The 23,162-nt window shown below is 38.1% G+C and overlaps 3 protein-coding genes across 3 annotated transcripts in view; all 3 read left to right on the top strand.

The window, feature by feature from the left end:
* sez6l (seizure related 6 homolog (mouse)-like) overlaps nucleotides 1-2,074 on the top strand; it is a 45,091-nt gene extending 43,017 nt beyond the window's left edge. The window contains exon 17 of the mRNA XM_079861259.1: nucleotides 1,240-2,074. Coding sequence (XP_079717385.1) covers nucleotides 1,240-1,269 — 30 coding nt within the window. The 3' untranslated portion in view covers nucleotides 1,270-2,074. The remainder of the gene's footprint in view (nucleotides 1-1,239) is intronic.
* A 6,020-nt stretch (nucleotides 2,075-8,094) lies between these two features.
* Nucleotides 8,095-18,856, top strand: tpst2 (tyrosylprotein sulfotransferase 2). Its single transcript, XM_079862011.1, has 6 exons — nucleotides 8,095-8,356; nucleotides 8,705-9,208; nucleotides 11,298-11,615; nucleotides 14,908-15,106; nucleotides 17,656-17,706; nucleotides 18,244-18,856. Exons 2-6 carry the CDS (start codon nucleotides 8,709-8,711, stop codon nucleotides 18,280-18,282), a joined length of 1,107 nt encoding a protein of 368 aa, XP_079718137.1. The 5' UTR covers nucleotides 8,095-8,356; nucleotides 8,705-8,708; the 3' UTR covers nucleotides 18,283-18,856.
* Nucleotides 18,857-19,144: 288 nt separating this feature from the next.
* On the top strand, nucleotides 19,145-22,666 carry ubc (ubiquitin C). The gene is made up of 2 exons (XM_079862010.1): nucleotides 19,145-19,263; nucleotides 20,960-22,666. The coding sequence occupies exon 2, from the start codon at nucleotides 20,967-20,969 to the stop codon at nucleotides 22,566-22,568; it is 1,602 nt and encodes a 533-aa protein (XP_079718136.1). The 5' UTR covers nucleotides 19,145-19,263; nucleotides 20,960-20,966; the 3' UTR covers nucleotides 22,569-22,666.
* Nucleotides 22,667-23,162: the final 496 nt, after the last annotated feature.

Below are 23,162 nucleotides of genomic sequence, written 5' to 3'. Positions count from 1 at the left end.
TCTTGGCAATCATCCAAAACATCTGAGAAACCACTTAGCAACTCCCAGAAAACCCTAGCAACCATCTAGAACCCTGTAGGAACCATATAGCACTTCCCTGGCAACTTTCCACAGCACCCTAGCAACCGCATAGGTTTTGGTAATCATCCAAAACATCTGAGAAACCACTTAGCAACTCCCAGAAAACCCTAGCAACCATCTAGAACCCTGTAGGAACCACATAGCACTGCCCTGGCAACCTCCCAGAGCATCATAGCAACCACATAAGTCTTGGCAATCATCCAAAACATCTGAGAAACCACTTAGCAACTCCCAGAAAACCATAGCAACCACCTAGCAACCATCTAGAACCGCTTAGGATCCACATAGCACTTCCCTGGCAACTTCCCAGAGCAGCCTAGCAACCTCATAAGTCTTGGCAATCATCCAAAACATCCGAGAATCCACTTATCATCTCCCAGAAAACACTAGCAACTACCTAACAACTTCCTAGCAACCATGTAGAAACGCTTAGGAACCACATAACACTTCCCTGGCAACTTCCCTGAGCACCCTAGCAACCGCATAAGTCTTTGCAATCATCCAAAACATCTGACAAACCACTTAGCAACTCCCAGAAAACCCTTGCAACCACCTAGCAACTCCCTAGCAACCATCTAAAACCCTGTAGGAACCACATAGCACTGCCCTGCCAACTTCCCAGAGCGCCCTAGCAACCGCATAAGTCTTGGCAATCATCCAAAACATCTGGCAAACCACTTAGCAACTCCCAGAAAACCCTTGCAACCACCTAGCAACTCCCTAGCAACCATCTTAAACCCTGTAGGCACCACATAGCACTGCCCTGCCAACTTCCCAGAGCGCCCTAGCAACCGCATAAGTCTTGGCAATCATCCAAAACATCTGACAAACCACTTAGCAACTCCCAGAAAACCCTTGCAACCACCTAGCTACTCCCTAGCAACCATCTTAAACACTGTAGGAACCACATAGCACTGCCCTGCCAACTTCCCAGAGCGCCCTAGCAACTTCACAAGTATTGGCAATCATCCAACACATCTGACAAACCACTTAGCAACTCCCAGAAAACCCTAGCAATATCCTAATCAGCCACCCTGAATCACATAACAAGGGCCAGGAAATCACCTAGGAGAACAACATCACCTGTGGGGGCAATGAGTTTTTTACATGATCAAACGTGGTAATTCTCACAGCATCTCTTGTGTTTATTTTCTACAGGACACGAGAGAATATGAGGTGTCCATATGAAGAGGCCCACAGACACGTCCCGTATTGCTCCAGCTCTTAGAGGAAGTGATGTAAATATATCCTGACAATTCCACTCTCCCCACCTCCCCAACCTCCAGAGGAAAGGGCACTCATCAGCCGAGAGAGAGAGAGAGAGAGAGAGAGAGAGAGAGAGAGAGAGAGAGAGAGAGAGAGAGAGAGAGAGAGGGAAGTGAAGGGAAAGGGTCTGTGAAACAGGAAGTATCGGTGCAGAGATCGTTCGCCCTGTAGACGTTACTGTGGTTTTACGACATGTGACTTAACACGAATGCACTCACAGACGGAGGCTCTCATTCTGCCATTCACAAACGTGTGTGTGTGTGTGTGTGTGTGTGTGTGTGTGTGTGTGTGTGTGTGTGCGTGTGTGTGTGTGTGTGTGTATGAGACATGACAAGTGAGTGGAAAAAAACAAGTGATGGGTTTGCACAGTGTTCTTTCGCCTCAATTCTGTAACTTATGAGACAGTCTAACCCTGAGGTACGTGCCCCGATATAAAGGGGTCGTGGTGGCGCCGTCCTGTGTCTGTCTGTCTGTGGCCCGTCCTGCCTGCTGTCATTTTTAAGTCTTTGTACTTAGAGCAGTTTGTAGTGCAGGTTTTAAAGTAGTATTTTTTCCCCCTGCAAGTGACGTCCTACTGCAGCAGAGACCAGATGATGTATTTATTTTGAAGTATATATGTGAAATGTTCTCTGCTGTTTAATGAATACTTCATTTTTGGAGATCAAGAAAAAAATGTAACTGATTTCTCTAAAGAAATGTGAAAAATAAATTCATTTAAATCTTTTTTAACCCTGAAGTGTCCTGATTTTATTAAAGGTTTTTTATTAAAAATCTGCCCATTGGACAGAAAATGTTACAATTAAATCTCTTTAATATTGAGACTTTGCTAGAGTCTCATGCATTTTAGATGTTTCTCCTAAGAAAAGTCTCAAACTTGCTCATTACGGTCACATTAATGACATTTTTTGGGAAATAAAGGTCCATTGTCTATAGAGTGCAACAGTCGCGTTCCGGAAGTAAAAACTCCATTCAATTTCCCCATAGGGAAGTTGATCTTGTCATGTTATTTCAGCTAATTTTTCAAAAATAACTGCATTTATCAGCAGAATTCCTAGTGAAACACTACATTACCCATAATGCCGTACAGAAAATTCCACCAATCAGTGAGTCGAAAAAAGCAACTTGCTCCAAAATACCTCTTTAGCTCCACCCATTCCCATGAAGTCGTAATCGAAATTCCCGTGAAGTCTATCTCTCTAAGCTCTCACAATACTGTATGCATATTTTGCGATAAACTTAAAATATACTGTTTATGTGTAATCAACATTTGTACTTTTTTTATTTATTCATTATGCTGTTCGCAAAGGTTCATGGGATTGTAGTTCTTTCCCTCACTAAAGTACACAGTCTTGTAGGCTACCTTAGTAATTTTGTTCGATTTTCATACATTTTTTTGATTCCAATCAAAGTTTGTAGTGCTGTGATTCACCTCGTAGCTGATTGGCTTGGTTCGTGCCTTATAAGTCTTTAACAAAGACCTTTTTAAAAACCCCTATTGGAAAAAATTAATGGAAAAAAATATTTCTGGAACCAGCGCTGCTGAAAAAGTGGTCTGTTGACCAACATGGTGAATTTGTGTGACCAACTGGAACCCATTGTGAAACCTGAGTGGGGAAATCTTTCGCTTTCAGGCCAAATTCACATTTGTGTGGATTTATATTGAATTGACTGCAAAAATTTGCCGAACAACAGTAAATGTAACAGCAGTAGATTGCAGTCAATCGAATACTTCTACACTCATTTTATAGCTCTAATTTTTTACTGTATGTCAGTATTTGTGTCTAGATTTGCTGAGGAATCTTCTGAGGTCAAGGGCGTAGATTTGGTTTGAACATTGGGGGGGTTGAAGTTTGGGTCTGCATATTTTTCATGTGATCATGGTATAAATATTGGGGGGGTTGTAATGCATAGATTTAAATATTGGGGGGGTTATCTCCCCCCCAACCCCCCCCACAAATTACGCCCCTGTCTGAGGTACATAAATGCAATCAATAACATCTTCCTTCTGGGTATCCCTTACGAAAAAAAAAGTATACTTCAAATTCATTTGATGAAGTATATTTAAGTAATGTTCAAGTATATTTTTAAGTATACATTATGTAGTAAGTATACTAATGTCAATATGTACTAGTAGTAAACTTGTAAGTGTACTATTTTAATACCGCTTGGGACTAAATTGGCCCACTTTTAGTATATAAAAGTATATGTTTAAGTGTACTATAAGTGTAACAGAAGTAAACTTTAAGTGCACAACTAGTTCATGTTTACGTTTCTCATTTGTACTGCAAGTGAACTTATGGGTATACTAGTAGTTTACTATTTTAATCCTTGTAGCAACTTTGAAGTATACTCTCAGTAAACTACTAGTTTAGTAGTTTTATACTACAAGTTTTCTTTAAGTGAACTTAACATTATACTTATAGTTTACTATTTATATATAATTTTTGCACTTGCAGTAGGCCTATACTACTATGTTCAAATGTTATTTTTTATACTTGAAAAATACCTTTAACTGTACTTTAATTTTAAAAACATTGTATTAGCTTCATGCATGCTTTTTTATCAACACTTGAATGTTGGTAAGTTTCATAAAAAAAGGCAACATTTTAAACAAAAAAGATGAGAAAATCTCATTTTTGTCAAAGACTACGCCTTGATCAGATTCAGAATGATGATCAAAACACAGATGGAGGAGATTGAGTCCAACACCCCCAAAGCTGTGGCGAGTAGATAATGCCTTTTCTAAGACTACCCTGAAGAAGGAGAAGGAGCAGTCTACCCTTCCGTCGCCGTCAGTCCGTGTCTATTTTTGAATGGGATTATTAGAGACGACAGACGACAGACCGGCGGCGACGTTATGGCGACGTCTCAGTAGGAATGTAACTGACGGCGATGTGGCGACGGCATATGTGAGAAATGTTTTTAAAAATCATGACGTCTGAACTTGGTACGTCGACGCCTGATACACACGTCGTCCCTCTGTACGTCGCCTAATAAGATGCCTGATACCTCATCCCTCTGTATTTCGCCTTTAAAACATTTCAAAGTTTGCATTAGTAGATGTAGCCTACTTGTTATAGGCTATTGCTTTTACAGTAATTAGTAAACTCATTTCTCAAAAAGGGCCACTGGTGCTTAATAACTAAGTTTATTCAATGTTTGATACACTAGGCTACAGTCAAAAGTTTTTGAACGGTAAGATATTTTAAACAGTAATATTGTGAAATAGGCTATTTATACAACTTAAAATAACTGTTTTCTATTTGAATATATTTTAAAATGTCATTTATTCCTGCGATCAAAGCTGAATTTTCAGCATCATTACTCCAGTCTTTAATGTCACATGATCCTTCAGGAATCATTGTAATATGATGATTTTATGCTCAAGAAACATTTATGATTATTATCAATGTTAAAAACAATTGTGTACAATTTTGTTTTTACGATTATTTGATTAATAGAAAGTTCAAAACAACAGCAACTATCTGAAATTTGCCAGCACAGAAATAAATTGCATTTTAAAATATATTAAAATAGAAAAGTTTAAATTGTATAAATTATAAATTATGAAACAGTTTAAATTGAATAAATATTTCACAATATTATTGTTTTTGCTGTATTTTGAATCAAATAAATGAAGCCTTGGTGAGCAGAAGAGACTTAAAAAAAAATCTTACTGTTCAAAAACCGATGTAGCCTAACTATATTGGCTGTTACGTTAGTGTGTAAAAGTTTTTTAACATGTTTTCATTAAGTACTTATTTCAACATAATATCTCGTTATTTCGACATAAGTCGTTATTTTCGACATAATATCTCGTTATTTCGACATAATACGTCGTTATTTCGGTATAATATCTGTTATTTAGACATAATAAGTCGTTATTTCGATATAATATCTGTTATTTAGACATAATAAGTCGTTATTTTGACATAATAAGGGGACATTCTAATCTGCATTAAGCCACATTAAGCGTTCTTATAATGGTTTATATGGGAGGAAAATTCTTAACGTGTAATTAAACATCTGATTTTTTGTACATATAGTACGCTAGCCTACTTTATTATGATTTTAGTATCATAATGATTTATAAATGCAGGCACAATTATCCGTGAACTTGATAAATGTTGCAGATGTTTTATGCACAAATAAATACCTTAGTTTGAACTTATGTGTGCAAAATTCAGAATTAATTGAATGTGCAGCAATTTGTACAAATAGAGAGTCTTTAGACATGTTGTAGCAGCCATTAAATAAGCACATTTGGTTTCATATTTGTTACAATATTATAATGTTATCCCCCCCCCCCCCCCCCCCCCCAGCATGAGTAAGATGAGTAAGAGTTTTGTTTTTTAGGAAGCCTTTCTTTAAAGTGAATTTCGTTTTGTATAAATTGTATCTTAATTTTAAGCAATTTGTCATCAACCAATTGCCTGGATTTGATAAATAAGAAGCAAATAGCAGACAATATTATCATGATATGGAGGCGCCCGCGCGGTCACTTGCACGTGAACTGGAGCGCATATCATCCTAACTTAACCGAAACTCAGCGTTTGTATAAAATTGTATTAATTATAAATTGTGAAACAGTTTAAAATAAAATAGTCAATAGTCAACTTATTTAAAATAGTCGACACTGACAGCCCTAGTTTTGAACATTTGAACATGAACCTACATTGTTTTACATTTTGTGACTAAAAGACTGTCTTATATTTTTTCATTGTTGATTTCTTGAAAATAATAGGCTATTAAAATACTTTCTTGTCACCTTCTCCTGAAAACAATATCGTGAATAGTTTCATATTCGCCCATTATGGTCAACTGTGTAAATTAAAATTATTACCACCTTCAAAAGTAAAAACTCAGAATGACACATTCCAGAATATTATGTTTATAGATTACAATTAATGAATTTATCTGTTCATCTTTAAAGTTGTTGTTAATAATTGTGCAAAAATTTGTGACTTTGATGGTGTATAATTTGCATAGTCCTCATATCCAGTAGAAAGTGAGTGAATTATTTAAAAAATATATATATATTATGTTCGTAAACCATTCAGAGATGACATTAATGTCATACACAACTTTGTATACAATACAAAATTTGTATCAATGATATTTTCAAAACACAAGAAAAGAATGATTGATTAGAAAGACAACAAAGGAAAGATAAGAAAAGCTAGGGGGAAAAATAGATATTAATTTATTGTGGTGCGACGTTGGAGTCACACGTTGGTGTCACGTGTCTGTGGTGCGGCGTGCTGTGGTGCGGCGTTGGAGTCACACGTTGGTGTCACGCGTCTGTGGTGCGACGTTGGAGTCACACGTTGGTGTCACACGTCTGTGGCGCGGCGTGCTGTGATGCGACGTTGGAGTCACACGTTGGTGTCACGTCTGTGGTGCGGCGTACCCCTTCTGTCACGTAAAAGTACACGACTGTCGACTTCGAGGTTATCCGTGGCACTATCTACTCGCCATACAAAGCTTCACAGTCGTTTTCTCTTCATGGGTTACGCTTCATTTTATTTGGAAACATTAAGCTGTTTTGATTTACAAGCTGTTTAATGTTTGATGATCACATTATTTTACATTTGAGTGAGCAATCTTCTATCACTTGTTTCAGCTTCTTCTTCTCCTGTGTTTTGTTCCGGAGATTCTGTACTAGAAGATGTGTCATAGCGCCCCCTTACCGTATAACAGTGAAAACATGGATAGCTGGAAAATTCAGTCAATGGTGGGGAAAGAGTAAAGTAGAATTAAAGTAAATTCCTATGTGCACTACCAGTGGACTAGCCTGCACAAAAATTAAGATATGCAGAATTATAAACATATCTGTTTTATATCAATATTTTCATTAATATTTTCAAACAATGTAAGTTTCATAAGACTGTATATGAAAAAAAGTATATTTAATAGGCTACTCGATCAAAAGAGTTAACACAACTACAAGGCAAGTATTCTTTGAATAATTCAACTTTTAAGTATATCTCGATCAAAAGATTGAGTACAAGTATAGGCCAAATATACTTGGCCTTTTCTCTCAGTATAAGTCAAGTACACTTAAGTGTAATTAAGTATATTTCTGAGAAGTAGGCCTACATAAAGTATATTTTTGAGAAGTATTTAAAATGTAGACTGAAAGTATGCTTTCTTCTTTTTAGTTTAAAAGAAGTATACTAATAGAACACTTGAATAAATGTATTTTTGGTAAGGGAATTATTATCGCTGTGTATAAGTTTAGGTTCAGTTCCATGCTTATTTTATTTACTCTATAAGCTATTCCACCCGAAAGCTTGTTACTATTTAAACTTGAACATGTTAGTTTATAAGACAGTGTGTAATATTATGTTTGTTTGTTTTTAAAAAGTATTTAATAAGCTACTCAATCAATATAGTAAACACAAGTACAAGCCAAGAATACTTAGAATACTTAATTATACTTGTAAGTATATCTCGATCAACAAGTAGGCCAAATACACTTAGACATTTCTGTCAGTATAAGTCAAGTATAAGTGGAATTTGAAGTATATTTCTGAGAAGTACATAAAAAGTAGACTGAAAGTATTATTTTTAGTTTAAAAGAAGTATACTAATAGCACACTTGAATAAACTTATTTTTCGTAAGGGATGTCAGCACAGTCTAATGCAATGGAAACATCCAGCCTCCTACTTGCATGCAAATGCCACATTTGTTAGTCAAAGTTTCACACCTTTTCTCATTTCTCAGTTCACCCATTTCCTTTAAATGTTTTTTGAAAGTGTTAAATGAATGCACTTCAATCAAATGTGCACGTTTTAGCAAAGAATCATTCAGCACAGATTGAGCACATTGAGGTTTAGAGACACAGGAAAAGACATTTTTGGTAGAGGAGAACTGTTGGTTGTCAGGAAAGATCTCGACTGATAGCCTATTTCTAAACTGCGTTCACTTCCTCTTTGTGCATTCTGCCCATTTGCCTTCACTTCAGCGCATGGAGATCATGCGATGTCCATTGTTTTTCTTGTGAAGGTGAGTTAATAGTTTCCTTAATGACTTATCGTGCGTATCGTGTTTAATGCATCTCGTATCATGTCACTTTATCAGTGCATTATCTTTTTTCAGCTCCATATTTCCTGTGTATGTCATGCATGTTTCATAAACAACTTTCACTTTTTTCTTCTTTTTTTTATATGCAAAAAAAGTCATTTTTAAAGAATGTTGTGTGATTCATAGATAATATCTAATCAATGACAGTCTTAGTTCCTGTAACCATTTATCTCGCAGTTCACAACACAGTATTTGCAGAAGTAGCCAACAGAGGAAGTGCAGTCAACCCGGTGTTTAAACTTAAAATGTTTTCCTCTTGCAATGTCTCAGAGTGATGCGGTTGTCAGTCAAACGGACAGTTGTACTCCTGCTAACCGTGTTCGGAACGTGGACTCTCACTAGGACTCTATTTCGAGTGCTAGCATGCCACGGAGAGCTTCCCAGGACTCATATGGTGTCTATAGGGTTTCGAAAGTGGAACCAGACACAGTATCGGTATAATCAGAACACTCCAATGGTGTTTGTGGGTGGTGTTCCCCGATCAGGGACCACTCTGATGCGGGTCATGCTCGATGCCCACCCTGACATCCGCTGCGGGGAGGAGACGCGGGTGATCCCCAGGATACTGGCCCTGCGGCAGGCATGGGGAAGGCAGGACTCAGGGGAACGCTGGGCTCTGGAGGACGAGGGAGTCAGTCAGGAGATGCTGGACGCTGCAACCTCTGCCTTCCTCCTGGAGGTCATCGCGCGTCACGGAGAACCTGCACGAGTGCTGTGCAATAAAGACCCCTTTACACTGAAGAGTGCAGTTTATCTGTCACACATTTTCCCCAAGTAAGATTAGAGGATTCTTTTATTTTTTTTTATTTTATTTCATGCTAATTAAAATGTTATACTCAAAGACATTTACATTAGTTATTATTATATTTTGCTTGATAAGATTAAATCAATATAAATGAAAAAAAAAATCTTTATAAGCATATTTTGTATTACACCACCATTCAAGAGTTTGGAGTTAGTATGATTTAAAAAAAAAAAAAAAAATATATATATATATATATATATATATATTTAGCAGTGATTAGTGGTGTAAAGATACCCTCATGTCACGATTCGATACATATCACGATACTGAACTGACGATACGATATTATTGCGATACTCCAAGACTCCAATATGGTAAAAGGTAAACAAACAATATACTGTTGATTAAAATGCTAAATTTTATATTACATTGGGGGTGTAAATTAATAGGCTAATTTTTTTAGACAAATATGCTTGCACTCTGTCATTGACTAAATATATTTAAAATAATGTAGGCCACTTTTTACTGTTAACAGAAGACATTTGGCATTCTCAGGACACACAAATATTCCCCCATTGCATTATTATACATTATATTCAACATTATATATAGTAGTTTAATGTAGTACTGACACTAAAACTCTGTAAACTTGAATTTTTTCTCACACAGTAATTTTTATTTTGGGTGAATTTATCACAATACATATTGTCATTATCCACGATACATATTCTTGCATTTTTGTATTGCGATATATTGTGACACGATATATTGTTACACCCCTAGCAGTGATGCATTAAATTGATCAAAAGTGACAGTCAAGGCTTTCACATTATAACCAAAAAAAAAAAGATTTCAAATAAATGCTGTTCTTTTGAACTTTCTGTTCATCAAAGAATCCACCAAAAATATTATGGAAAGCAGCACAACGGCTTTCACCATTGATTATAATGAGAAATGTTTCTCGAGCAGCAAATCAGAATGATTTCTGAAGGATCATGTGACACTGAAGACTGGAGTAATGTTGCTGAAAATTCAGCTTTACATCACAGGAATATATTAGGGTTACATGCGAGAAGATGCCCCCTTAAAAACAATGTGCATTTACTTTTAAATTGTAACATATTTAGATGCTAAACAAGTTTAGCATGTGCAGGATGATGATGCATCAGCCAATGTGTTATTATAGGAAATAAACAGAAACCTTTGCTAATTTAGATGTTATAGAACAAAATGTAAAATGATTCAAAGAGGCCATCTTACCCCACTATATATATATACATATATATATTATTACTAAATCAACTATTCTATTTAAAATTACATTTTGACAATTTAGTTGAATAATTGAATAACTGATAAGAATCCCAGAAAGAGATTCATCTGAAATGTATTTACATAAAGATTTACATAATTAATTGCCCATATTCTAATTGAAGAAATGTCATAATAGCAACACTAATAATGCAAATTGAACGATTTCACTCAAGTAACCCATAGATTATAATGAAAGCAAAGACGTCTTAAATGTACATCTAATACATGGAAATACTGAATAATAACCCCATTAATTAATCAATTAACATAATACAATAATCCTACATACATAATATTTTCCAGAGACACAAAATCAATTTAACTCAAAACTGTTTTGACTGACTAAATCTCACAAATGTTGACAGCGTAAATATATGAAGGCTTCAGATGCAAAAGCCTCTAAGTGCCATCTGAAATTTTCTCCTCGAATGATCGTTTTTATCAAGCTTGTATGTTTATGTTCAGTTATTTCACTTTAATGGCAATGAAAATTACCTATTAATTGTCATTAAAGTGAAATTACTGAAACTAAATATACGAGCTTGATAAAAATGCTCATTTTAGAAGAAAATTTCAGATGGCACTTAGAGGCTTTTGCATCAGAAGTCTTCATATATAAATATAAAAATAAATAGCATAGCCATTCATCAAAAGTGCTGAGATGAGATTCTGTGTCAATATATTCAAACTGACAGATGTCTAAAATAATTGCTTTGCCTTTGTTGTTGTTTAAATGCCAGAAAAATCCTTTCCATTTCTCATCTTTTTCATGGCATTTTATTTGTCCTAAATCTGTCCTTTCAGCTCGAAATTCCTGCTAATGCTCAGAGATGGTCGAGCGTCAGTTCACTCTATGATCTCCAGACGAGTGACTATCTCTGGCTTCAACCTGTCCAGCTACAGGGACTGTCTGACTAAATGGAGCAATGCAATTGAAGTGATGCTCTCCCAGTGTATGGCTGTAGGCCATAGGCGGTGTATGGCGGTCCGCTACGAGGATCTGGTGCTGCAGCCACGAGCCACCATGCAGCGTGTGCTTCATTTTCTCAAAACCCCGTGGCATGAAGGGGTGCTTCACCATGAGGAGGCCATCGGGCGGCCAGGAGGGGTATCACTATCTCGGTAGGGTGAAATTACATTTCATGTTTTAGGCCAAGGATAGGTACCATTGGTCCCGGAGTGCCGCTGTCCTGCAGAGTTTAGCTCCAACCCTGAAAAAAACCTCACTTGCCTATAGCCTTTGGCTGTGTTCGAAATCGTCCCCTATACTAGGGCTGCACGATATTAGGAAAAAATGACATTGCGATATTTTATTTTTCTACGATATATATTGCGATATGAAATGAAATCTAATCTATTTTTTTCTTACAAACAAATATGGGGTAAACACACTTACATTCTCATTTTAAATGATTTAAAAAGAGTATTATTTAAATTAAATGATTTGTTTGTAACTTTAGGATATGGTTTGAATTGTTAACATTAGTTAATGTAGGCTATCTAATAACTAACATGAACTTACCATGAGCAATACTTTTGTTACTGTATTTATTCATCTTTGTTTATCTTAGTTTATAAAAATACAGCTGTTATTGTTTGGTAATTTTACTTCACAGTGCATTACTGTTAACACATACTGTACAACTTTTGATTTCAATAAGGCTATATAGCCTAAATGTTGAAATTAACAATGTTGTAGAAGTGCAGTTTACTAATAGTAAATGTTAACTAATGTAGTTAAATAGTTTAATAAATAGAACATTATTGTAAGGTGCTACCGATTTTTTTTTTTTTTATACACCAATTCAGACGTCTCGTGAGTTCAGTGTTGTACAGGTCAGTTGTTTAAAAACCATTCATTAAATTGAATCGGTTCGGGTTCAAAGGAATCATTAGTTCGCGAATCTGACATGTAGGCGAGTCTACGGCACGCGTTGTGTAATTACCTCGGCAGTTTAGGATATCGCACAATATTTGTCAACACAGAAAACATTTCATCACTGGATAGTTTTTTTGTTCGACTCCATCGTGTCAATTGATTTTGATTAATATGCGCGACTCGCGAGGGAGAGAGAGAGAGCAAGACAGCGCTCGTGTTGTTTGAAGACGGTGAAGGTGAGCGCGCACGCGGCCGGGGCTCTCTCGCTCTGCTCGTTCTTAAATGCGCCCTGTTAAACTAACAGGACTTAAAAACACATGCAAATGTTAAACTTTCACTCTATGATGGTTAAGATGTGCAATTAATCCGCGAATCATATGTGTTAAAAAGGCCGGGGAGCAGCTGGCCCGTAAGGTTAATGAATCACGGATTAACTACGACAGCCTACATCGCACATCCTGCGATGTGACTATCGTGGATTCGCACATCGCGATATCGATGTTTAAACGACACATCGTGCAGCCCTACCCTATACCCTCAATTACTATTCCCTATAAGTCCACCACTTTTCGGCTGCTGCTTTTGCATAGATTGTGCGTGCGGTTTAATAATCATTTGAAACTCAGCAAACTGGCAGCTCCAGTAGTAATGAAAAGATTTATCTTCAACTCATTCAACTGTCATGGAAACTTGCATGTATAAACCTTAATTAAACAATTTAATAATCAATTAAAAAAGGAATTTATACCTGTGTGATATTACGCTCAGGGATGTAGTGGAGGCTAAACGCACGTAAACGCCGTTTACGCACCTCCCAAAATTCGGAAATAGCGTTTGCCCACCTCCAAAGTGCGTTTATCCACCTCTACATTGCGTTTATCCACCTCTAAATTGCACGTTATTTGAGCGGACTTTGCTTTTCCAGTGCGTGATCGCCGATCGGTACATGATTCGAGCATTTGGGCCGTTAACGACAGAGCAGAACGTGCAGCGCAAACACGGAGCAGAACATTGAGCAGAGAGCGCAGCGCGCCGACACACACACACACACACACACACGCGCGCGCGCGCGCGGAACAAAGAGAACGGCGCACACACGTAGCAGACAACACACGCTCGTGAAGTTACTAAACAAGCTGCGCGAGAATGAAACTTGATCGCAGCCGCAACAGGAAATCATTAAAACTAAAAACATAAAAAAAAATTTTTTTATTCATTACAGGCAGCTGGTTTAATGTAGGGAGCATGTCGAAACCCAACTGTACAAGATATTCAGAGGGAATCAAGCCTGCACCAGGTTAAAGGGATAGTTCACCCAAAAATGAAAATTCTGTCATCATTTACTCTCCCTCAAGTTGTTCAAATAATCCCAAGTCCCTAATCATTATGCACAAGTGCATTGCATTGGAAGCCCTGGATATAAGCCTCCCTCTCGATCTCTCTTAAATATTTTTGTTTTCTCTGTTTTTTCATTTAGTAAACTTTATAGATTTCAACCATATTATTCCTTTTTGAGTCTCTTTAACAAGAACTTAGATTAATGTATGAATTGAAAAAGTGATTGTGTGACCTATGATGAGGAAACAACCAGTGATACCCTTGGTAGTACCATCAAATGATAGCCTATAGCGATGTCATCAGGACACACATACACCGGTAGGCAGTGGCCCACCTTACCGGGTGACCACGTCGTGGTCCACCAGAATTTATAGTTTACCCACCTCTTTTTTTACCACTACACCACTGATTACGCTGTACCCACATTGGACCTGCGGTTTGGAAAATGGAAGGATGATTCAGCTGCGCTGCCATCTACTGGCGAGATGTGGGAATTCATTTGATGTGAACATCACAGTGCATTATGGGTATTCTCTAGCTGTTGAGCGTACATCAGTTGTACATGGTTTTGGACACCACTACAAATGGCTGTCCTCGCAAATAGTGCCCATGGGTATAGTGGGATATTTCGGACTCAGCCTTAGGGGCTGTTTACACGACACCGCTTTCAACTAAAAACGTAAAACTTTTATGCGTTTTAGCCATGCATTTACACGACAACAGCGTTTTGGGTGCCTGAAAACGCAAACTTTTGAAAACGGGTTCCAAAGTGTAAGTTTATGAAAACGCTCTCCGTGTTAAGAACAAAAACGTGAATCTCTGAAGACGATGACGTCATGCACATGCGTATTACGTGTCAGTATATAGTGTTTCATCGCCATCTAATGGCCATGCAGCAAATACAGCGTTTTTAGTCGTGGATTGCGCGGATCTGTGTGAATGGGGATCGTAACTCAAAGAAAAAACTTCTCCATTTTAAGCATATCGTTGTCGTGTATACGGTATGTATACCGTATACCTTACGGTAAGGGTACCTTAGTGATCCTGAAGACATTGAGCTTGTTCAGGTTTGTTTGATTAGAGTTGGAGGACCTAAACTCTGCAGGACAGCAGCGCTCCAGGACAGACGTTGCCTATCCCTGTTTTTCGGCCTTCTTCTGTTTCTTGTCAATACTCACTTCTCGCTATGTTTTTAAGAACCGAACGCTCCACGGATCAGGTGATCAAACCAGTTAACCTGGAAGCTCTCACACGATGGGTCGGCCACATCCCAGCAGAAGTCCAGGTGGACATGGAGAACATCGCTCCAATGCTCCGTAAACTGGGCTACAACCCCAACGCCAATCCCCCAGACTATGGTCTACCAGATCCCGAAGTGGTCAACAATACTCAAAGGGTATGTGCAAATAACACAGAATATGTGCATTTCAATTCATCCAGTGAAACTCAAAGATCAGATTTGCTACACTATAAAATAAAGATAAGATTTTATCTTTATTTTTATAAGGATAAAAATAAAGGTTCTTATCAGTGTTGGGGAAGCAACTCTGAAACTAGTTTGACAAGCTACTTGTAAGTTAAAGTTAACAAAAGTTGAACCTACATTGATTTTTTTTTTACAATGACATTGTGTATTACAAATAACTGAATAAATGTTTTATGAGTTTATTTTCGGTTGACAGATACTTTGCCAAAGCAATGGCGCAAAACACGACATTTGTGATCTTTTAGGTTGATTACAAAAATTGTGGTGGGACAGATTAAACTATAATGGGTCATCATAACATCAGAAATAGACATTTGATATAGAATGCAATAAAGCAGGACAATTAATCAATTTAAAAAGGCTATTATTCACCTGTATGTGCTTGAAGTCTTCGACACAGACACGGTTTAATCTTTGGCTTGCATAAATTAATGTATATACAACAGTGTAACCTTTGTGGTGGCAAACAATTTTGTAATACTGGATAAGAGACAAACCTGTAACAATTGTCTTTGAAGATTAGTCCCTCGCCAGGAAAGGTCAGTAATCATACAGTCATACAGAGTGGCTGCAGAGTGCGACAATGAGAGGAGGGCATCCTTCCGTCTTTATAGTCCTGACTCCCCCAAGGTTATTTCTCTAGGCTAAATGAAGATGTCTCAGCCATAACTAACACATTGTTAGACGTGTTTATCATATGCTACCCTTGAGTTAAGGCCCTGTGTCTCGGTCATACATTAGTCACACATTACTTTTGTCAAGCTACTTATACAAGGTCATACATTCATAAGGGTTAATAACAGTTCTTTGTTCTATCAGTGTAGCAGAGAATGCAGTCCTCGTGCATTTTATAACCTTAATCTAATTACCATCATGTTTATAAGATTCTATGAATATAAGAAAATGCAAACATATAGAACATATTAAATTTCTTCCACACCTTCATAGGTCGATTCATATGACATCTCAACTGCATGCCCTTTACATAATCATCAGACGATCTCTTCTCAGTGAGCCGTAAAGCTGCAAGATGTGTGATGAAACAATGGATGGCGATAATGCGCACAATTTTAGTTTGCAAAAATGTTCTGATCTTATAAGACGATAACACTTCAATGCTTTGCAGGCTCGTCAAAACGTAAAACAGAATGTAGCTTTTTTTCGCACTACACCGCTACTTGCAAAAGTAGTTAGCTGCTGGAAAAGCAACACTGTTTTAAAAGTAACTGAGCTGCTGTCAAACTACTGAAAAATGTAGTTACGTTAGTAGCGTCGCTACTTGTAGTTAGCTACCCAACACTGGTTCTTATTGACATCTGTTGTGTATTGCCAGAGACAATTTATATGAGACATGCCACTTCCTCAATCCTCAATACAACTATATAAGGAAAACCCGTAACGGCAAAGATGGCGGTTGTATGCACATGTCCCGCCCCTCCCGCTGGAAAGCCAATCATCTGCTTTTAACAGTCAGCAGCTGACCACTAAGGAGCGAATGTACAGTGACGTGACATAACTGCCATATTCAACCTGTGCTTTCGCGCTGTGGCTGGCGCTGAGCCAAAGACGGACGCGCTCAGCGCTTGTCATAGGCTATATCACAACTATTCAGTGTTTTAACCACATAATGTTTATTTTAGGTTTCAGACATTTAAATACATATAATTGTTTAAGTGCTTGGCACAACACCGGCATTCTGGATAGAGACGTAAATGAAGTTGGTGTCGTGAACGTGAACCCTTGCGCATGCGTAGTAAAAGTATAACCTGTGGGGGAAAAGGCATTTTAAACCTTATTTTGGGGCAAAGTCATCAAACTTTTTCAGTGATTTTTATCATATTTTACTGCTGTTTCTATACATGCAGTTTTTATGTCCCGGTGACCAGTGAAAGTGCAGTTCTTACTCTCTGCCCATTCATTCAGATAGGAGCCTGGTCTTGTTAGTCCGAAATAGCTGCCCGGAGGCGTTGCCAAGATGGCGGCCGAGTGGCACGACTTGCCTAAAAGGACTTTGGTATTGCATTCTAAGAGTTGCATGTTTTGTCCTTACGACACTCCGTACTGATTCCCTGTTGTACTGTACATGCACAGAACAACTCAGTGTGTCACCTGTATACATAGTGAACGAGACAGTAAAGCTGCCATGTGAAAATGCTTGTGTCAGTGTCATCACTCAAGCAGTTTACGATCATCATTTAACGATGTAACAGCATCTGGTTCCATGAAGAACATCCATGACACAAAAGGTTATTTTTAGTGGAAAATGGTTCTTTAGATTTTTAAAATGTCTTTTAAACTAAGAAAAAAAATTTTTTTTTAAAAACTAAAAGGTTCTTCCAGGAACAAAAATGATTCTTCTATGGCATCATTGCGAGAGAGAGAGAGAAAAAACCTTTTTGAAGTGTAGTTTTTTGTAAATGTAATAAAGTCATTTCCATTTTTTCCATGTTTTTTCTTAGGTATTGAGAGGAGATTTTAAAACTCCCACAAGCCTGAAAAGATTGGCACAAGTAAGTGCATGCTTTTGATTGTTTAACATACTTTGGCCCCAAAAACTATTTTTGAAACACAAAATGTCTGAATGTCATTAAGTCGGATGACAAACATTAAAACAAGTGTCAGTTATTTGAAAGAAAGACAGCACAAGCACACATTTCAGGCTAAATATGCTTGTTAGGTTTGAAATGATAAATAAAAAAAGATTGTATATGCTTTTGGACACTTTCTGGTTGTCAAAAGTTAGTAGAACATAGTTAAGGTGAACTACATGTGTGGTTATGCCACTAGGTTTAATTGCTTTTAGTTGATATAAAGTCATTGCAAAACTGGCTGAAGTTAGTTGTAGAAAATTTCTAGCATTGCTTATGTGCAGATACCACTTGATTTGATGTTTTGTTGTCTAAAGCAATTATATTAGGCGGCCTATATGTCCCAATACTTTCTGTGGGCACTGTGTAAGTTGCCTAAATATTATGATTATAGGCCGCTGTCTTTAGTTGTTTTGCATTAACCATGCTCATTTTGAAAACATTTCTTTCTTTTGACAGGTATCTCCAAAGATAAATTCTAAAGGAGGAAGAAACTGAACAGAGTTCTGCATTGATTGCAATATGTTCTTGTGTTCAGCTTTGGATAACTTGACCATTTTGTGCCATACACCTTGGAGGCCTTTCACATGATAGAGAGCAACCTGATGAGCAATAACATTTTAATGCAATAACTGTGGTTAAATTCCTGTGTCACCTGAACTGCCTTATTTTGAAATCACCAGAATCATTAAGAGAATCAAGTGACTAAATCTTAATATGTACCACATGTTGTAATGCAATTTACTGATGTAAGTCTTAAAACAGAACATTGAAGACTGGACAGGTAGGCTATATTTACTTCCTGGTGTTCTCGGAAGAGTATTAATCGATGGAAGCTAACCATCACTGAAGTGAACTTCATAAACACTGCAATTTTGTGTCTTGTTTTGGGAAATGAGAAAAGCGTGACGTTGCGCTTGGTGACGCACTGAATGCTGTTGCTATGTGCCAGCGTTCATTTTCTTGACCTAGATATAATTAAATGAAGCCATTCTGTTTTTCTATTGCCAAAATGAACCTGTTTACCTCAGTGTTTGTAAAAGTGCATTATTTCAATAAAGATATTTCATAGAAATCGCGCAATGTGATATTTTGAAGCCTATATATGTCATTATCTTGATCTCAAAACATTTGATCAAGGCGAACCGTGTGCAGAAAATCATATCACTCCGCCGGTCCCCCCAACCCCCACGATCACACCAAATAAACAGATCTGTTTTACGTCCACACAACTAATGTTTTAAATGCATATTAGTATATGTTCAGCATAACACATATGTTATTGATTCCCATGAAACCCAAGTTTTCAAATTTAATAGCTGCAGTTTTTTAAATAGTGCGCTGGGCGTAGCGGCGGAAGGATACAGCGCGTTGTGTATAAATACCCGGATCTTTTGTTTTGAGCTGTTTGATTCGCTCTTGTGACGGAAGGAAAGAGACTCTTAAACTCCGTGCTCTTCAAGAAAAGAACATTTGTTTGTAAGTATGAAGTAAAATATACGCAAACGACGCCAGGTATATCATTGCTTAAAAACAACATAATTTTGTTTTGATTTGAGGTCTTTGTCGAATATATATACGTATATTTTAGAAAAAGCTAACGCGGTAGCTTTTATGCTAGCCGGCCTGGTGGTTTCTGAGGACCAAAATTGTATGTTCTTTGTGATTTAGTTTCCATTTTTATTGTAATTTTAATGTGGTTTAGTATTTAAATAATGTTCGTCGATGGATTATGTATGTTTTGTTCGCATTCAGTATTGGCGGCGAATTAGGCCGCAAAATAGGGCGGTGAGGTCATCGAATATTTGAATTAATCTGCGTTTAAAACATTTTTCAGCCGTCGATACGTTATTAAACTATTTCTCCCGTCGAATTATAACTCGTATTAATATGTATGGTTTATGTAATCTACTTATTTATTCTGGCCATTTTCTGTTAATGTCGCCATTTTGTTTTCAATCGCCCATTTGTTAAACCTGACTCACAGCTGTGTCAGCAGTAGTGATGTAACGTTAAGCACACCTACCTTGTTTGTTTCTTTTATGAGTAACTTTCTAGAGAATTCTGGGCTTGTCTAACGATCCTAAATGAGCTTTCCAGTGCTCCACAACGCTGAACAAGTTAATTTATTTTTTTGAACGGGTGAGTGGAAGAATTTTACTTCCCCGAGCGGATAAGTAGCCTGATTAAAACGTCAATAACAAAACTAGGGCATCACCGAAACGCGAGAATAGTTCTGATTTTATTAGGTTTAGTGTTAGAGGCGATTAATGGTGGATAATAGGCTATATAATGCACATACTGACGGTAACAAGGTTGTGCTGTTGAGGCGCGCACCCTCTCAAGGAGAAATCGAAACAAACTCGGTTACTATACTGCGAAAAAAAAATACAAAATGTTTTTTATATTTATAACATGATAGTTGGGCAACATCACACAGACAATAGTGCTTTCTTCAATACCATCTTTGAAAATGTGACTGATTTCATATAACAGTTCAATAAAGTAGTTAATATTAATGTCACTTTTTAAATTAAATATTGAGTTTTATTTCAGCAGCAAAAATATCCAAATGAACATCACCGCAGAACCATAGCTCATCTCACAGCAACACTCATATTTATTTCATTACTGAATGATTCTGTGTTTTGAACAAATTGGTTGTCAAAGATTCAATGACCTATTCATAAAACACTGCCATATTCCTAATTGTTTGAATGACTCATTAAGATGGTCACTGGCGGTCACCTACTGGCCGTTTAATTTAATGTTTAAAAGTCAAATAATCCCCCCTCCCACCCAACACTTAATTGCATATTTAAAACCATCTCATAACATTTTATTTAATGCAGTTGTAATTTTTCATTGCAAGTTGTTTTAATTTGTGTAACAGCCATATAGTGTCTTGTTGTTCTAATTGAATTTATTAGTCAAATTTAAGTATTTTAAATTATGCATAATCTTTGCAAGATTAAGCGGGTAAATTATCACAAATGCAGATTTTAGTATTTCAAAGCTGATAAAACACAATATAGCTTCAGAATAAATTGTATTTGCACCAAAAATCCTGTTTGTCCGGACAAGCAACTATTTTTACTCTGACAAGTTAAAGACAAGTGCATGGCATTCACTAATGCAATATGTTGACATTAATTTACATTTGTTTGCTTTCTAGCGTAAAGATGCAGATCTTTGTAAAGACGCTGACTGGCAAGACCATCACTCTTGAGGTTGAGCCCAGCGACACCATTGAGAATGTCAAGGCCAAGATCCAGGACAAGGAAGGCATTCCTCCTGACCAGCAGCGTCTGATCTTCGCCGGTAAACAGTTGGAAGATGGACGCACGCTGTCCGACTACAACATCCAGAAGGAGTCCACCCTCCATCTTGTGCTCCGCCTCAGAGGTGGTATGCAGATCTTCGTCAAGACCCTGACTGGCAAGACCATCACTCTTGAGGTTGAGCCCAGCGACACCATTGAGAACGTCAAGGCCAAGATCCAGGACAAGGAAGGCATTCCTCCTGACCAGCAGCGTCTGATCTTCGCCGGTAAACAGCTGGAAGATGGACGCACATTGTCCGACTACAACATCCAGAAGGAGTCCACCCTCCATCTTGTGCTCCGCCTCAGAGGTGGTATGCAGATCTTCGTAAAGACCTTGACTGGCAAGACCATCACCCTTGAGGTTGAGCCCAGCGACACCATTGAGAACGTCAAGGCCAAGATCCAGGACAAGGAAGGCATTCCTCCTGACCAGCAGCGTCTGATCTTTGCTGGCAAACAGTTGGAAGATGGACGCACGCTGTCCGACTACAACATCCAGAAGGAGTCCACCCTCCATCTTGTGCTCCGCCTCAGAGGTGGTATGCAGATCTTCGTCAAGACCTTGACTGGCAAGACCATCACTCTTGAGGTTGAGCCCAGCGACACCATTGAGAACGTCAAGGCCAAGATCCAGGACAAGGAAGGCATTCCTCCTGACCAGCAGCGTCTGATCTTCGCCGGTAAACAGCTGGAAGATGGACGCACACTGTCTGACTATAACATCCAGAAGGAGTCCACCCTCCATCTTGTGCTCCGCCTCAGGGGTGGTATGCAGATCTTCGTCAAGACCCTGACTGGAAAAACCATCACCCTCGAGGTGGAACCAAGTGACACCATTGAGAACGTCAAGGCCAAGATCCAGGACAAGGAAGGCATTCCTCCTGACCAGCAGCGTCTGATCTTTGCCGGCAAACAGTTGGAAGATGGACGCACATTGTCCGACTACAACATCCAGAAGGAGTCCACCCTCCATCTTGTGCTCCGCCTCAGAGGTGGTATGCAGATCTTCGTCAAGACCCTGACTGGCAAGACCATCACCCTTGAGGTTGAGCCCAGCGACACCATTGAGAACGTCAAGGCCAAGATCCAGGACAAGGAGGGCATTCCTCCTGACCAGCAGCGTCTGATCTTCGCCGGCAAACAGCTGGAAGATGGACGCACGCTGTCCGACTACAACATCCAGAAGGAGTCCACCCTCCATCTTGTGCTCCGCCTCAGAGGTGGTATGCAGATCTTCGTCAAGACCCTGACTGGCAAGACCATCACCCTTGAGGTTGAGCCCAGCGACACCATTGAGAACGTCAAGGCCAAGATCCAGGACAAGGAGGGCATTCCTCCTGACCAGCAGCGTCTGATCTTCGCCGGCAAACAGCTGGAAGATGGACGCACACTGTCCGACTACAACATCCAGAAGGAGTCCACCCTCCATCTTGTTCTGCGTCTTCGTGGGGGCAATTAATATGCTTAAGTTTAATATATAAGTCTTGAAAATTATCAGACCAATTACCTTTTTCCTTTGTTCATCTTAATCATTCAATAAAGTTCTGGCATTCCTGATTTTGCTGTCTGTCTTCTCTTGAGTCATTTACAAAATTCTGATTATAATAGATTACAAATATTTACATGTTGGGGATTAAAATTGGTTTATAGGTATTTTTAATGGTTTAAAGTCAAATTTAAAATAGTTAAATGGTGAGAGATTATGCTCAGTGTTTAATTGTGTAGAAGGTGCACTATGTACTTTTTTTGGGACATGAGAAAGGTTAACCCTTAAAACTAAAAGTGGTTCTTCCAATGTCTTAAGGGAATTTCACATGTTTTATCTACTACAGGGGTTTTCAAACTTTGGGCTAGTGGGGGAAAATGCAATGTTAAATTTGATTAAAATAAAAATATTACTAGTCAATTTAACTATACAAAATACAATTAACAGTTTGTTGCTGTATGAGGATTTGAGTATTCTATTATAAAAGATACGTCTTCAATTTTAGGATTGGTTTCTTAACAAGGGTGATCATCTTTAGGGATGCATGGCCTAAAAGCCCTGTTCTAA

This window comes from Squalius cephalus (assembly GCF_949319135.1).
Source record: "Squalius cephalus genome assembly, chromosome: 24".
Taxonomy (NCBI): Eukaryota; Metazoa; Chordata; class Actinopteri; order Cypriniformes; family Leuciscidae; genus Squalius; species Squalius cephalus.
This window is presented reverse-complemented; position numbering and strand designations above follow the sequence as displayed.